The sequence below is a fragment of the Mus musculus genome, chromosome 14, assembly GCF_000001635.26.
Source record: "Mus musculus strain C57BL/6J chromosome 14, GRCm38.p6 C57BL/6J".
Lineage (NCBI taxonomy): Eukaryota > Metazoa > Chordata > Mammalia > Rodentia > Muridae > Mus > Mus musculus.
This window is the reverse complement of record NC_000080.6, coordinates 53,625,840-53,643,851: the sequence shown is the minus strand read 5'-3', so window position 1 is coordinate 53,643,851 and position 18,012 is coordinate 53,625,840. Positions and strand designations below refer to the sequence as shown.

The window sequence follows — 18,012 nt, the reverse complement described above, 5'->3', positions numbered from 1 at the left end:
AAAGGTCACATTCTCAAGCCTGGGCCTAAAGGCCTAGTTTTTGTTTTTATGTTAAACTTTTCACACTCAACTTTCAACTGTTCTGACTGCAGTCTGACTGAAGGTGAAACGTGATCACCAATCCTGGCTTACCTGCTGAGACTGAAAGATCCTGGCAGAATGTAAAAGGACACAGAAGCTCTGAAATTGGCAAGATAGACGTCAGTGTTAGCAGAACTAGCTTCACTGATTTAGAAAAATAGAGGTGCACAATGCTCTGGCCACTCCTTGAACCTGTGTGTCTGCCAATGTTCTGACCATTGTGTGTGCCCATTGCTGTACCTTCATTAGACTCTTTCCTTGTACCCCTCCCATACCCATTTCTTGAGAATAGACATTGTTTAGATCTGGAAATCCCCTACTCTCCCCCTTCTCCTTTCCCCCCTGAGGGCCTATAAAAACTGGGAACTCTTTCCCCTCGAGGTCGACTCCTCTACCCCTGTGTGGGATATGAGTCATCCCCAGAGCTCTGGCTTTCCCCGAATAAAGCCTCATGTGGTTTGCAACAAGCTCGGTCTATCGTGAGTTCTTGGGTGTCCGCTATTGTCCTGAGGCCTGAGCGAGGGGCTCCTCTTGGAGTCTTTCAAGACAAACCAGAAATCCTTACCCTTCCTTCCTCCTTACCCGAAACCACTGGGAATTCACATCCACAGAACATCACCACAGAAAAACAAAATCAAAACAGATCTGTGAGACTGAACTGTCCGGTTGAGTCCTGGAGAGCCAGTGGCTCCAACACAGGCTTATCTGATGGCACAGCTCCGTGGTAAGCTTGGCAGGAGTCTGGAGAAGGAGAGGCACGAGAGTGAGGAGCTTCTGCATCCAGATGTTCAGTGATGCCACTCATTGTCACAGGAGCATGGCCATAGTTGATGCTGTTCTACAGTTATTACTACAGTTTTCAGTAAAAACAAAGCCCCTCTCTAAATGATCTTTCTCTCACAAAACCATGACTTTGTGAGCATTGCCCAAAATAACATTTCTGTCTTCAGACACCAAAGGCTTGGAGACATTCCCCGCCTTGAATGCATGCCAAAAATGCATCTTGCAAAGGAGCTTATGTCAAACCTCAAACTCCAAAAGCGCATTTCTGCTTGCCCACCACAGGAAGACACCGAAGTGTTGATTATTATGTTATTGCCCATCACTCTGTCGTAACTGTCTCTCAGCTCTCTTTAAATAACTTCCAGCCTTTCATTCCCGAGGGAGCTCAGGGTTCTGTCTTGAGGTACCCAGAGTTTCCAAACTCTCTGTTCTACATCCTTAAATATGCCTTCACTCTCCTGCTGACTTCTAAGCTTAGTGTTTGCATTCAATGAACCCTACCCCAATCAGATACAAATACTATTTCCAATTTCTGACTCTAGTTTAAAATGTGACAAGGTTAGAATACTTTGAAGGAGATCGCCTACTGGTATTTTGAGGTATATCTCCTATGCCAACTGACTTTATTTTCCTTTGTAACTTCCCATTTTTGATACTGAAAAATCTACTCACTGTGGACAAGAAAGAGCTTATAGGCTTCACATTCTTAAATTAAATATCTTCCACAGTGCTCTTGCTCATTTTGTTTTCCTGAGACAGAGTTCCACCATATTGTTCAGGCTACATCTCCAAGCCTAGACTCAAACATTCCTCTTGACTTGACTTCCTAGGTAGTTTAGGGCTACCACAACCATCAGCTCTGTAGCAAGAAAATATTTAAACTTAAAGACAATTAAAGTTTTTGCATTAGAAATCTGGTTGGCGCTTCTATAGTACTAAATGAGTAACTCTTGCCAAGTGTTATGTGACGAGAGGTCCCTTTTCAATTCTGTGCATTGTGGATGGCCATAAAGACGGCAGCTGCTTTTTATATGATAGAAATTTTACATCTATTTTATATTTTATTCATCTATGAAATGCACATGTGAGGTGATTTCTTTACTGAGGGTTATGTATTTTCATTATATAAGGAAATTGAATTCTTCCTTGTCCACTGATGTCATTTGTCTATTTTAGACGTGACTGCATCCTTGTGAATATCTCCTGCTCTACATACTTGAATTTCTTGAAGGTAGAGGAGGATGTGAAAGGCAAAACAAGAGGAAATAGAGGAGGTCAGTTGTCATGTGAATCACTGCTTCCCTGGTCAGCAGAGGAAATTAAGGTAAAAGAAAAATCTGTGTGATTTCTATTCCAGAAGCCAAAGTCAAGGTCTCCTAATGCTGGGCTGTAACAACCACACATTCATAATGCTGTTGACAAGAGTGCAGGGAGATAGGGCCTCTAATGTACAGTTGCCACAAACCAATCACACAGAGAACTATTTTTACAACCACTCTGGAAAGCAATTCATCTAAACTAGTTAAGGAAATAGATGTAAAACTTCAGCTGCAAAGGGATACTGGAGAAAGCAAGCTGTGACTCCAGCTTGGTCTGTCTTTGGCCCAATGGTCTAATCCTTACACTCACTGAGTGACCCTTCACCTGCTGCTGCAAATGAAAACTCCTCTGCATCTCTGCCAGGCTCAGCCCACAGCAGGGCTTTGCTGGAGCCTCAGCTGCAGGTTTGGGTATGGGCTGCAGGTGCCTGGAGAGCACTGTGCACTTGCTGCACAGAAGTAGGTGGCTGAGTCTCCAGGCTGAGAGTCTGCGATGTGCAAGGAGAACTTTTTCTCCCTTTTATTGAAGAAGATTGTGAATCGTCCATCTTCCTTTTTATTGGACACTGGACGTATGGCTATCAGGAGTGCAGGGCTTTCCCCAGGGAACTGATGGTACCATGGGAAGTAGTCAAAAGTGCTGTCCTCATAACTGCAGTTCAGAATTGCTGTCTCTCCTTCCCAGACTGTCAGAGATTGGGGACTTTGTCTCACCTGCTGCTGGTCATGTTTCTCCTGCTGCTGGCCACTCACCCCTGTGTAGAGAAATAGCAACTGTTGTTAGGTTCCCAGGAATATACTTCCTGCTTAGATATCATGACTTGCCTGGTGCCCCAAGTCTCTCATGCCTCCACATTAATCCCACATTCTCAGGTTTCTCCTTCATGACTCACCAGCTAGGTGAAGGCCTAGGAGTAAAAACGATGCTGTCAGGATCTTGTCCATTCCTCTTAGACTGAAGCTTGGGGGAACTCAGGTGGCCTTTTGTCTCCCACAGAACACTGACTCCAACTTCACAGGCACCTCAGCTCTCTGAGCAGGCTCCACCCTTCACAGCCTCTTCCTCTGAAGCTCTTTCTGACATAGGAAGCACTTCCTGCTCTGTTCAAACTGAGTATCATTGAAATAGGAAATGAGAATCAGAAATCCCTTCCTTATAATTTTATCATTATACACTGTTGGTAGAAATATGTGTTGATATAGAAGAAGAGCAGTATGAATTTTTGAATGAATGAAAGAAAAGAAGCAAGAAATAGGGGGGAAGGAAGGAAGGAAGGAAGGTAGGAAGGGAGGGAGGGAGGGAGGGAGGGAGGGAGGGAGGAAGGAAGGAAGGAAGGAAGGAAGGAAGGAAGGAAGGAAGGAAGGAAGGAAGATCAATGATCCAGCTAATACCACATATGGGCATTTATCTAGGGGAGCTGAGGTCATCATATAAGAGAGATATCTGTATATGCACATTTATTTTAGCACAATTAACCATTGCCAAAATGTAGGTGCAACCAATGTACCACCTGTCTACTGATGAATGGAGAAAATCTTGTACCTAAAACAACAGAGTAATATATTCATCCACAAGAAAATATGAACTCACAACATCTGTAGGAACACAGATGTATTGCATGGATGGTATTGAAGGACATTATATTATAAATAAAGCACACATATAGACATACACATAAGTGTTGACAAAACTTATCCATCACAACTTACCGCTTGTCAACCTGATACATAAAAACAACATTATTAAACATAATCTTTCCTTTCTTGTTGATCCCCAAGTTCTCACTTTAGTATCACAACATAAAACAAAATATAACTTTTAAATAATCAGTCTTTTAAAAATTTCAAAGACCTTTTCAAAATCTTTTTAATATCTAAAGTCCTCTACTACTGTGTTCCTGTAAAATCCAAAACAAGTTACAAACATTTTATTCCAAGTGGTAAGAAGCAGAGTACATTTAAATCAGACAAAGCAAATCCCTGGTGCCTAGCCTTAGCTTCTCCCATATTCCCTTCAGTCCTGCAGCTTCTGCTCTGCAAAACCTGTATCATACGTGAGACTCTTACACATGGTCAAGTTGGTTTTACAGTTGAAACCCTGATCTCCCCAGACCACAGTTTCTGCGCATGGAAACTTAGGAGATAATTCCAAGAAGATTTGCTTCAATTAATCTAATCCCAAATTCATTACAGCTGACTCTCAGCCCCAGCTAATCAGGATCAATTGTCCCAATAAAGTAGACGTTTCATTTGCACAGATTCTTAATTCAAGGTGTCCAATCCACAGTTCTGATAGAGTTTTTCCTTCTCTTTTATATTTCCCAAGCCAAGCCCACATTGTCTCACAACATTCTTATGTTCTAACCTCTCAGCAGAAGAGCTCATTAAATTCTGAGTACTTAGTGGCCTTTCTAAGTCCAAATTCCAAAACACTGCCACAATCTTCCCAAAAGGCAGCCAGCATGGTCAGGTTTATCACAGCAACACCCTCATGTTCCTGGGATCAATTTCTGTATTAATTACTTCCTGCTGCAGTGATGAAACTGACCCAAAATAACAAAGCAGTTATTACATTTCACCAGTCCTACATTACAACCCAGCACTGAGGATGGTTAGGGCAGGATCTGAAGCAGAGAAAATGGAGGAGCAATGGCTTTCAGTCCATGGCCCACTCAGCTTGATTTCTAATACAACCCAGGCCCATCTGCCCAGGATGGCACTGCTGAAAGTGGAATGGCCCCTCCTATATCAAGCATGAAGAACATACCTCCATAGCATGTTCACAGGCCAATCTAAGGGGAACAACTCCTTCACTGGGGTTATCTCTTTCTGAGTATCTCTACTTGGCATGAATTTGACAAAAATAACCAGAACTCTGCTATTGGCTAGTGTAGAACCATTGGCGACCCCTATCAAACATTATAGGACATTAAAAATGTTCTTGGTTACCCTCCAGAATTTGATGGGAAGTTCTAGTTGCTGAAGATATCACATAAGTGAATCATAGAACTTGGATAAATTAAGCCAATATTGACATGGAAACTTCGTCCTTACTGGATAGGTCAGGGATCTCTGATATTGCCAGAAAGAGTGGGTGATTTAAAACAAGTTTACTGACTATTTCTAAGGTCTTCATTGGATATTTTAAGACTGTGACTGAATATAAAAAAAAATCAAACAAGGATGAGGAAGAAGTGCTATGCATTTGTTGAGTGTTTAACTTTCCTACTGTGTGGGTTGTGTTTCAGTGTCTTTCCCGACAGGCACAGTTCCAGTCTTTAAGCTAGTCTCAGCACTCGAACAGAAATCTGAAGACTACCAAAGCCACTTGTGTGTCTAGACACAATGATGAAGGAGAGGGTGTGGACACTATTTCCCGACCAGAGCAGATCCTGATGGAGGAGAAGTTTGAACTGACTTCCAGCGATGAGCAGATTTCCCAGTGGGAAGGACATATAACATAATTCCAGGCACAGGTTACATCAGTGAGGCAGGAGAGGGACCACATGTGGGTGACAACCTTAGAAATGTACATTAGAGAAGTTAATGTGGCCTTGAAGGATAGCATGCATCTTCACAGTGTTCACTTGTAAATTCCTATTTATCAACACTATCGGCCAAGGATGAACAGATATAATATAGGTAAAGGACTAGATAGATACATGGATTTGATCTGTAATTAATTTAGGCAACTTAGGAGATAAGACTTTACTTATTTTGGGCAATTTAAACCACTGCTTACTGAGGAGTAGGCAGAAGAGCCAGAGGCTTAAGCTGTCTGAAGCAGCACTGCCCCCCTGTGGCCACATTGGAAGGTCTTCACTCAGCAGTTTCCTGAGCTTAAAGGCCCAGGTCTTAAGGAAATGCATTGACTATTTCTCTGGGGACAGTATTTTGAGAAGGAGAGAGATTTTGTCTATGTTAAGGTCAGCTATAGGATGGTTTGCTTTCCTGCCCTTCCAGCTTTTTCTCCATGCACCATCATGAGTCCCCATCTTTCTATCTTGCATAAAGCCACTTCCTTCTGGAAAATGAGGGTAGCCATTCATAAGACATGAAAAAATGAAAATGCATATTACTTATATTAAACCATTATAAAATAAATAAATGGTTGAATGACATGAGTTATATTTTATTTACCTCTTATACAGACCACTTGTACAAATGATGATTATTAAACCATAAGCATACTTTTCCCACTAATTTTTATGTTTCTCTTAGTTTGGGGATTACATACAATCACATCAACCCCCCTTCCTTTCCCTCTTCCCCAAGCTCCCCATCTATTTATCCTTGTTCTTTCCAATTTATGACCTCCATTTTCATTGATTGTTGTTTCATATATATGCATATACATGTTTATTCATAAAGGCATGAATAAGCAACTTGTTCGGTCTATATCGTGTTACTAGTATGCATGTTCTCAGGATGGACCAATCAGTATTGGATAACCATTTGGTGTGCTTATCTCAGGGAAAGACTATTTCCCCACCATCAGCATCCTTGGTTTCCAGTAGTTCATTGTCTAAGATTAGGACTACGTGTGCTTTCCCCCTTCACTTTTGCTGTTGTATTTCAGCTCACATTGAGGAGATATGTTGGTGAGACCTCATCTGTGCAACTTCCAACTTTCCCAGGAGACACAATTACGCAGCAACACCCTGACCCTCTGGCTCTTGCCATCTTTCCTCCTGTCTTCTTCAGTGTTTCCTGAGCCTTAGCAGGAGGAGGGGTTGTACTGTAGACATATCTACTGTAACTAGGCTCCGCAGCGCTGCACCTTGATTTGTTGTGGTTTTCTGCACTGGCCTCCATCTTCTAGTAAAGTCATGGAGACCCTACAACCACCACTGTACTAAACCAGACAATCCCTAACTGCATTCTAAGTATTTGTCCTTATCCCAGACACTTTCATTTAGAGAGTCTGCTCAATTTGCTCATTATAGAAGGAGTCAATCATTATCTTTTATCAAGTTGTAAAGGCTTTCAAAATATTCTATTTAAAGTTATTTAAACTCTCTCTATATATACATATATATATAGTGCTATATATATTGTTCTAATAACAATATCTGTTTGAGAACTTTTTCATACTTTATAGCCTCTTTATTTTTTTAAAGATGTTCAGATGTCTGCTTCGAAAAGCTCAAGGCAATGACAAGTAAAATTAAATGAATGAAAAAATAATAATAAATAATAAATTAGAAGAGTCAATAGCTTCAATATAGCCTAAAGTTTTCTATAAATTTAATAAAATAGCACTAAATCTCCCAGCAGAATTTTTTAGTGTATTAAATGGAGACCTGCACACTGTGGATGCCACCATTCTGTGAGATAGTGGTCCAGGTTTATGTAAGGAAGCTAATTAAGGATGAGTCTGTGAGTGAGCTAAGAACAGACTTTCTCCATGGTTTCTGTTTGAATCTCCTGTTTGAGTTCCGGCCTCGGTTACCACCATTGATGAACTATGACATGGAAGTAAAAACTTAATACATTCTTTCACCCTCTAAGCTGCTTTTTTTTCTCAGAGTATTTTAGCACAGCAGCAGGAAGAACGCTAGAGCATCCAGCGATGTGTACATCCTGTGGCTTACATGGCTTCATCTTGTTACTGCAGTTCAGTTTCTTCGCCCTAACCCTGACCCCGTCCACAGAAGTTCTACCTGGGTACCTGCCTTTACATTCCATTCCTTTTCTCTTCACCACTTCTTGCCCTTTCACCCCTGATTAGAAACAGAGAAAGAGATACAGATGGCTGTCACTGCAGTGTCCACAGAGCCCTGAGCACACCCATGTCCTCTGAGAAGGTGGGAGCTCTGCAGGACTCCTGAGCTGCTCTCCCCACCCCTCCATGTCCTGAGCCAGATCCTCTCAGGTGCCCTGAATGCTGACAGCCAGACTCACAGCAAACCTCACAAACCTCAAAGACTCACAGCACAGGAGCCCCAGCAGAGAGCTCAGCAGCCGTTTCTGCACAGACTGCTTAAATGATCACCTTGATTCAATCCTCCTGCCAGCTTCTCTGCTAGTTCTAGAATGGACATTTATGTCTCAGGAAGAACTATGTATTGAGAAATGAAGATAAAGACCCAAGTCCTGAATCTACTACGCCAAAGCTTACCTGAAGTTAAAACTCTACAAATACAAGAAAGGGATATTAAGCCAGGGAGATGTTCTTTGGGGCTTCCTGATTTCTTGTGACTTGTAAGGGACTCGCCCACCCAGCTGTAGGTTTGTGTACAGGCTGCAGGTGTGTGGGGAGCACTGTGGATCTATAGCACAGAAATAAGTGCCTGAGTCTGTTGTCTGGGAGGAGGAAATGTGCAAAGAGCTGCGACGTTCGTTAGTGACTGTGGTGGATGTCAGTCTTCCAGTGTGCTTTGTCCCAGAAGGATTGTAGAACAGGCTGACGAGTCTTCCCCCAGGATGTTGGTAAAACCACTGCAGCCGGGTTGCTGTGGAGGAAAAGTTACACTGCAGCTCTGCGTTCTCCCCCTCCTGCAGAACCAAGGATGCGGGACTCTGCTGCACTTGCTGTCCTTTCACCCCTGATTAGAAACAGAGAAAGAGGCACAGATGGCTGTCACTGCAGTGTCCACAGAGCCCTGAGCACACCCATGGCCTCTGAGAAGGTGGGAGCTCTGCAGGACTCCTGAGCTGCTCTCCCCACCCCTCCATGTGCTGAGCCAGATCCTCTCAGGTGCCCTGAATGCGGACACCCAGACTCACAGCAAACCTGGGTGCACAGAAGCCCCAGCAGAGAACACAGCAGCCTCTTCATGGTGCTTGTGTGGATGCTGGAGACAGAAGCAAGTAACCAGTCCCTGGGCTGTTGTGTCAGGGTGGCTGCTGAAGTGTCCCCTCCTTCTTCTACAACTAGTCAGCTCCACCCAGGAACCCAGCCTGGCCACACCCTGCTGAGTTCCCTCTCAGCCTTTAGAGCCTGAAGCTCCTTCCATGCCAGACCTGGCTGAGAGATTGGGTAGAGAACAGTGAGGGGAGGGGGACATTTTGAGATGACCCTTGGGTTGTATGCGGTTAGGAAACCAGGAGCAGGAGAGGAAGGGCCAGAAGCATCCAAAGAGAATATCCCTCGGCTACACAGGAGCCCGGCAACTCAGAGAAACAACTGTCAGGAAACAGGTGCCTGTTCTCACAAAAGACCCTGAACTGGAGCCTGAAAGGTGGCTCAGCAGATAAGGGAGCTTGTTGTTCTTGCAGGACCTTAGGTCCCTTCCTAATATCTGCATCAGGTGCCTCACAGCTGCCTGTAACTCCAGCTCAGGGGATTCGGATGCTCTCTTCTGTCTTCCTGAAAACCTGTACACAGGTGCCAGACACTGACATAGACTCCCTCTCACACCTTCCAAAGCCAGTCTTCACTGTGAAATAATTTCAGGGAAATCACTGCAGTAAGAAAATGAATGAAAGAGAGAGAGAGAGAGAGAGAGAGAGAGAGAGAGAGAGAGAGAGAGAGAGAGAGGGAGGGAGGGAGGGAGGGAGGGAGGGAGGGAGGGAGGGAGAGAGAGAGAGAGAGAGAGAGAGAGAGAGAGAGAGAGAGAGAGAGAGAGAGAGAGAGAGAGAGAGACATAAAGATACAGCATGAGTGTAATGGTTTCCTAGCTTTGGAATGCAGTTTTAAAGTGGGACACTCCTGTAACAGGTGTGTTCTAAATGCTGTTGAAAAATATGACCCCATAAGAAAGAAATGAACTGGGAAAAACCAATGCAGGGCTTCTGCATTCCAGAGTGGTGGTGTGCTGGTACACATGGTGACTGCAGGAAACCACAGGCTTGCACTCATAACAACAGAGGAATGCATTTTAAAATTTTACCATGAAGGTTACTTGAGAAATGAGATGAGTAATGAAACACACACACACACACACACACACACACACACACACACACACACACTCGTCTCAAAAGTAGCTCAGAGCCAACCTTATGACACTTAAGTCTGTATTTGTGTCATATGGTATTAAAACAATTAATGACCTCTAGTTTGTTCAGAATTCAGTAGTGTAATTTTGTACAATTTTACTCTTGGTTAAAAATGTTCTTCAAGAATCAGATTTTCCCAACAAGACACAACTAAATAGCAGCTAAGGTTTATTCCACAGGAATGAAGCACTTCCGCAAATTCCACTTTCTCTAAGTGTTGCCTTTAGGAACATGCCAACTCCCTAAAAAATGCCTGAGGCTGGTACCCTGGTCTCTTGCTCTGCAAGGCTCACTTTGTGTCCACCTCTGCACTTGTGACTCAGGGCAGAGGAGCATCCAGCTCCCTCAGTTCCATTGTCAGAGGATCCTCAGGTAGAGAGATGTTTACCCTTCTAAATCTGAAAGCCCCCCATGCTTGAGACAAGCTGACTTTCTGTGCGAGCTGCAGGAAACACTGCAGATGCAGGTGAGGGTCTCACACAGGGAGGGAAGGACCCTGAGGGACAAGGGATGAGCAGCTGCCCCTCAGCTCCAGAGCAGCTGCTGCACATGCACAGATGCAGCCATCAGGCTGGGGTACACCTGGGCTCTGCATCCTCATCAGTGCTGTGTGGGGAACTCAGCCACAGAAGGGTCTCTGTTCAGAGTGAAGCCACACAGTGTTCTTTCTGTGAAGATGGACTGAAGCAGAGTGACACTCATAGGGCTGTCCAAGCTTCAGGATGCACAGCAAGGTCACCAAGATGAGCAGAAAGCAGCTCACTCCTTCCTGAGAGATTCCCAGGAAGCAAATAAAGCCTGAAGAGAAGGAGAGGTAGACAGAGCTTGCTCTAAGCTTAAGGAGGCTTAGATACCTTCATCCTAATAACATTGGAGAGACAATGAGGAAGAGACACTTTCTCTCCCTTGGCCTGTCTCTACCAGAACGTTTACCTAAAGTGGAGGAGGTTTTAAAAATAAGTATTTAGTAATGTTATACCTGAACATAATATATGAAGACCATATAAACCACCACTACCCTACTCCTCCTACAACTCCTTCCAGACACACAATTATCCCACTCACCCTCCAAAAGCCAGCAAACTAAAATGGGTCACTAAGACAAGAAGAATGAGCTTAAGACTAAGATACAGGGTAGTCAAGCACAGGTAGTATAAAGTTAAATATGCCAAGGGAAGAGGGGACTTAAGATGAGAGGAGGATGGCGCGGTTGGGCAGAGATGGAAGGTTTCCTTGAGTTAATTCTAATCTATGGGAAAGCCATTTACTTTTTAGAAGGGAATGTCCTCAAGAGACTCAACTGAGAAATAAGAAGTTCACAGGTGCAGTAGACTTTCCACTATCCTTGCTGCCTTCTGATGGTGAATTAGAAGGATTGTTGATTATTCATAGAGGAAGGTTTATGCTTTCTAAGTATAAAGTTTGTGAGTTTTTAAAGATAAGAAAATAAAGTTATGAACTGAAATGGGAGAGAAATATTTTAGAGTGATAAAATTACAGCATCTCTACCCATTTCAAAACAAGAGGCAGGATCATAGAATTCGGGCACCAAGTAGTTCCTAGAGTTCTACATTATGCCATCAAAATACCTGAGAAAAAGATGTGGTTGCTGTGGCTAAGAATGTTGCAGATGTGTCTCCATATGAACAAGTGAATTAAGACATATATATTCAAATAAACATTGTGAAAATACATTTAAAATAACAAGCCCAGCAGTGGCAATCTTCACCTTGGTGAACTCAAAGTTACATCAACAAAAGGTAAAGTGATGAAAGACTTAGTTACTTGTACAGTGCCTTGGCCTTTCTTATAAATTCAATATAAGCACTTTCTCTCCAATAACTGTGTGGAGTGAAGCAGGCTAGGAGCACACAGGGCGCAAGATCAGTGGAACAGATGGGAAAGGATCCTTCCAGTCTGCCATCTGCCCCTGTGAGCTGAGGGTGTTCCACAGCCCTCTGTGCATGGGTCCTGCCAGGAGAGACCTGTTCTCCAAGGAGTGTGGACACAGGCTTACAGACTCACAGGATGAACAACAATCAAAGAAAATGCAAAATGCAAAAAGATCAAAATATCCAGGAAATCCAGGACAGAATGTGGAGACAAAACCTAAGGATAATAGGTATAGAAAAGAGTGAAGATTCCCAAGTTAAAGGGCCAGTAAATACCTTCAAAAAATCATAGAATAAAACTTCCCTAACCTAAACAAAGAGATGCCCATGAACATACAAGAAGCCTAAGAACTCCAAATAGACTGTACCAGAAAAGAAATTCCTCCAGACACATAGTAATCAAAACACCAGATGTACAAAATAAAGAAAGAATATTAAAAGCAGTCAGGAGAAAAGGTCAAGCAACATATAAAGGCAGACCTCTTAGAATTACACCAGACTTCTCACCAGAAATTATAAAAGCCAGAAGATCCTGAGCAGATGTCATACAGACCCTAAGAGAAGACAAATGCCAGCCCAGGCTACTATACCCAGCAAAACTCTCAATAACTATAGATGGAGAAACCAAGATATTCCACGACAAAAACAAATTTATACAATATCTCTCCACAAATCTCCAAAAGGTAAAGTGATGAAAGACTTAGTTACTTGTACAACGCATTGGCCTTTCAAAGCCCTTCAAAGGATAATAAATGGAAAACTCCAACACAAGGAGGGAAACTACACATTAAAAAAGCAAGAAAATAATCTTCTTTTTAACAAACCAAAAAGAAGATAACCACAAAAGAACATAATTCCACCTCTAACAACTAAAAGAACAAGAAGCAACAATCTTTCTTCCTTAATATCTCTTAATATCAATGGACTTAACTCCTCAATAAAAAGACATAGACTAACAGACTGGCTACATAAACAGGACCCAACATTTTGTTGCATACAGGAAACCCACCTCAGTGACAGAGACAGATGCTACCTCAGAATAAAAGGTGGGAAAACAATTTTCCAGACAAATGGTCCCAAGAAACAAGCTGGAGTAGCCAGTCTAATATCGAATAAGATCAACTTCCAATCTAAAGTTATCAAAAAAGATAAGGAAGTACACTTCATACTCATCAAAGGGAAAATCTACCAAGAAGAACTCTCTATTCTGAATATCTATGCTCCTAATGCACCCACAGTCATAAAAGAAACTTTACTAAAGCTCAAAGAACACACAATAATAGTGGGAGAGTTCAAGACCCCATTCTCAGCAATGGACAGATCATGGAAACAGAAACTAAACAGAGACACAGTGAAACTAACAGAAGTTATGAAACAAATGGATTTATCAGATATCTACAGAACATTTTATCCTAAAACAAAAGGATATACCTTCTTCTCAACATCTCATGGTACCTTTTCCAAAATTAACCATATAATTGGTCAAAAAACAGGCCTCAACAGATACAAGAAGATTGAAATAATTCCATGCATCCTATCAGATCACCACGGTCTAAGGTTGGTCTTTAATAACAATATAAACAATAGAAAGCCCCCACACACGTGGAAGCTAAACATTCTATTCAATGATAACTTGGTCAAGGAAGAAATAAAGAAAGAAATTAAAGACTTTTTAGACTTTAATGAAAATGAAGCTGCAACATACCCAAACTTATGGGACACAATGAAAGCAGTCCTAAGAGGAAAACTCATAGCTCTGAGTGCCTCCAAAAAAAAAAAAAAAAAAAAAAAACTGAGAGAACATACACTAACAGTTTGGGAATACATCTGAAAGTTCTAGAACAAAAACAAGCAAATACATCCAAGAGGAGTAGACAGCAGGAAATAAACTCAGGGCTGAAATCAACCAAGTGGAAACAAAAAGAAGTATACAAAGAATCAATCAAACCAAGAGCTGTTTTCTTTTTCTTTTTCTTTTCTTTTTTTTTTTTAAAGAAAATCAACAAAATAGATAAACCATTAGATAGGCTAACTAGAGGACACAGAGACAGCATCTTAATTAACAAAATCAGAAATGAAAATAAAGACATAACAACAGAATCCTAGGAAATCCCAAAAACAACAGATCCTACTATAAAAGCCTATACTCAAAAAAAAAATGGAAAATCTGGATTAAATGGATAAATTTCTAAACAGATGCCAGGTACCAAATTTAATCGGGATCAGATTAATGATGTAAGCAGTCCCATATCCCCTAAAGAAATAGAAATACTCATTAATAGTCTTCCAACCAAAAAAAGCCCAGGACCAGTAGGGTTTAGTGCAGAGTTCCATCAGGGCTTCAAGGAAGACCTAATACCAATACTACTCAAAGTATCCCACAATATAGAAACAGAAGGTACTCTGCCCAATTCATTCTATGAAGCCACAATTACTCTGATACCTAAACCACACAATGGCCCAACAAAGATAGAGAACTTCAGACCAATTTCCCTTATGAATATCCATGCAAAAATACTCAATAAAATTCTTGCACTCGATTCCAAGAACACAACAAAACAAACATCCGTCATGATCAAGAAGGCTTCATCCCAGGGATGCAGGGGTGGTTCAATATATGAAAATCTATCAAAGTAATCCACTATATAAACAAACTCAAAGGAAAAAATATGATCATCTTATTAGATGCTGAGAAAGCATTTGACAAAATACAATACCCGTTCATTTTAAAGGCTTGGAAATATCAGGAATTCAAGGCCCATACCTAAACATAGTAAAAGCAATATACAGCAAACAGAAAGCCAACATCAAACTAAATGGAGAGAAACTTAAAGCAATCTCACTAAAATCAGGGACTAGACAAGGCTGCCCACTCTCTCCCTACTTATGAATATAGTACTTGAAGTCCTAGCCAGAGCAATTAAACAGCAAAAGGAGATAGAAGGAATACAAATTTGAAAAGAAGAAGTCAAAATATCACTATTTGCAGATAGTATGATTGTATATGTAAGTGACCCCAAAAATTCCACCAGCAAACTCCTAAACCTAATAAACAACTTCAGTGAAATAGCTGGATATAAAATTAACCCAAACAAAGGATAAACAAAGGATAAAGTGGCCTTTCTATACAGAAAGGATAAACAGGCTGAGAAAGAAATTAGGAAAACAACACCCTCCAAAATAGCCACAAATAATATAAAGTACCTTGGTAAGACTCTAACTAAGCAAGAGAAAGATCTGTATGATAAGAACTTCAAATCTCTGAAGAAAGAAATCTAAGATCTCAGAAGATGCTCCCATGCTCATTGGTTGGCAGGATTAATATAGTAAAAATGGCCAACTTGCTGAAAGCAATCTACAGATTCGATGCAATCCCCATCAAAATTCCAACTCAATTCTTCATTGAGTTAGAAAGAGCAATTTGCAAATTCATCTGGAATAACAAAAACCCTAGGATAGCAAAAACTATTCTCAACAATAAAAGAACCTCTGGTGGAATCACCATGTGTGACCTCAAGCTGTACTACAGAGCAATTGTGAAACAAAACAAAACAACAACAACAACAACAAAACAACTGCATGGTATTGGAACAGTGACAGACAGGTAGATCAATGGAATAGAATTGAAGCCCCAGAAATGAACCCACACACCTATCGTCACTTAATCTTTGACAAAAGAGCTAAAACCATCCAGTGAAAAAAAGTATTTTCAACAAATGCTGCTTGCTCAACTGGCGGTTAGCATGTAGAAGAATGTGAATTGATCCATTCTTATCTCCTTGTACAAAGCTCAGGTCCAAGTAGATCAAGGACCTCCACGTAAAACCAGATACACTGAAACTTAAAGAGGTAAAATTGGCAAAGAGCCTCGAACATATGGGCACAGGGGGAAAATTCTTGAACAGAACACCAATGGCTTATGTTGTAAGATCAATAATTGACAAATAGGACCCCAAGAAATTGTAAAGCTTCTGTAAGCAAAGGACACTGTCAATAAGACAAAAAGGCCACCAACAGGTTTGGAAAAGATTATTACCAGTCCTACATCTGATAGAGGGCTAGTATCTAAGATATACAAAAAAACTCAAGAAGTTAGAATAAAAAAAAATAACCCAATTTAAAAAATACGGTACAGAGCTAAACAAAGAATTCTCAACTGAGGAATACCAAATGGTTGAGAAGCACCTAAAGAAATGTTCAACATCCTTAATCATCAGAAAAATGCAAAGCAAAACAACCCTGAGATTCCACCTCACACCAGTCAGAATGGCTAAGATCAAAAACTCAGGTGACAGCAGATGCTGGCAAGTTTGTGGAGAAAGAGGAACACTCCTCCATTACTGGTGGGATTGCAAACTGGTACAACCAGTGTGGAAATCAGTCTGGTGGTTCCTCAGAAAATTGGACATAATACTACCTGAAGACCCACTAATACCACTTCTGGTCATATACCCAGAATATGCTCCAACATGTAATAAGCACACATGCTCCACTATGTTCATCACAGCCTTATTTATAACACCCAGGTCCTGGAAAAACTCAGATGCCCCCTAACAGATGAATGGATACAGAAAATATGGTACATTTTCATAATGGCATAAAACTCAGCTATTAAAAACAACGAATTTATGAAATTTTTAGGCAAATATATGGAACTAGAAAATACCATCCTGAGTGAGGTAACCCAATCACAAAAGAGCACACATGGTATGTACTCACTGATTAGTGGATACTAGCCCAGAAGCTTGGAATAAACAAGATACAATTCACAAACCTCATGAAACTCAAAAAGAAGGAAGACCAAAGTGTGGATATTTCAATCCACAAAAATACCCATGGAAGGAGTTACAGAGACAAAGTGTGGAGCAGAAACTGAAGAAACAACCATCCAGAGACTGCCCCACCTGGGGATTCATCCCATATACAATCACCAAACAAAGACACTTTTGTGGATGCCAACAAGTGCTTACTGACAGAAGCCATTTATAGGTGTCTCTGGAGATGCTCCACCAGTGCCTGACAAATACAGAAGTGGATCCTCACAGCCTACCATTGGACTGAGCACAGGGTCCCCAATGGAGGAGCTAGAGAATGGACCTAAGGAACTAAAGGGGTTTGCAGCCCCATAGGAAGAACAACAGTATGAACTAACCAATACCCCCAGAGCTCCCAGGGACTAAATCACCAACCGAAAAGTACTCATGGTGGGACTCATGGCTTTAGCTGCACATGTAGTAGAGGATGGCCTAGTTGGTCATCAATGAGAGGAGAGGTCCTTGGTCCTGTGAAGGCACTATGCCCCATTGTAGGGGAATGCCAGGGCCAGGAAATGGGTGTGGGTAGGTTGGTAAGCAGGGGGAGGGTGGAGGGGATAGGGAGTTTTCAGAGGAGAAACCAGAAAAGGGGACAACATTTGAAAGGTAAAAAAGTAAATATCTAACAAAAATTAAAATAAATAAATAAATAAATTCAATTTAATTTATGATTGTCACCTGTCATATTGTAAGTCCTGCACACAAGAGGAGACTATACAGAACATGGACACCAGGAGGCAGGAGTTATGAGCATTGCCTTCTAAGTCCATTATCACAAGTTTCACTCTAGCAAGGGTTAATATGTCTCTCTCTCTCTCTCTCTCTCTCTCTCTCTCTCTCTCTCTCTCTTGTGTGTGTGTTTCTGCATGTGATCAATCAAAATGAGATCAATGAAAACCTTAACAGGTTTCATTCAGAGAGGCAAACTTTTAAACAATTTTTTATTAGATATTTTCTTCATTTACATTTCAAATGCTGTCTCAAAAGTCCCCTATACATTCCCCCCACCCTGCTCCCCAATGCAGTCACTCCTGCTTCCTGGCCATGGCATTCCACTGTACTGAGGCATATAAAGTTTGCAAGACCAAGACGGTCAGAGAGGCAAATATTTTATAGATATTTTCTTTATTTACATTTCAAATGTTATCCTCTTTCCTAGTTTCCTCTCTGAAAATCTCC

General features: G+C 41.4%; 2 gene segments (V, D, J or C) and 1 further gene; all 3 read right to left on the bottom strand.

Annotated features, from left to right (window-relative positions):
* Window positions 1-18,012, bottom strand: part of Tcra (T cell receptor alpha chain) — a 1,796,232-nt gene that overhangs the window by 580,347 nt on the left and 1,197,873 nt on the right.
* Window positions 2,627-3,077, bottom strand: Trav14-2 (T cell receptor alpha variable 14-2). The segment is given in 1 exon segment: window positions 2,627-3,077. A coding segment is annotated over 1 exon segment (451 nt).
* On the bottom strand, window positions 8,453-8,964 carry Trav13-2 (T cell receptor alpha variable 13-2). The segment is given in 2 exon segments: window positions 8,453-8,731; window positions 8,913-8,964. Coding segments are annotated over 2 exon segments (331 nt in total).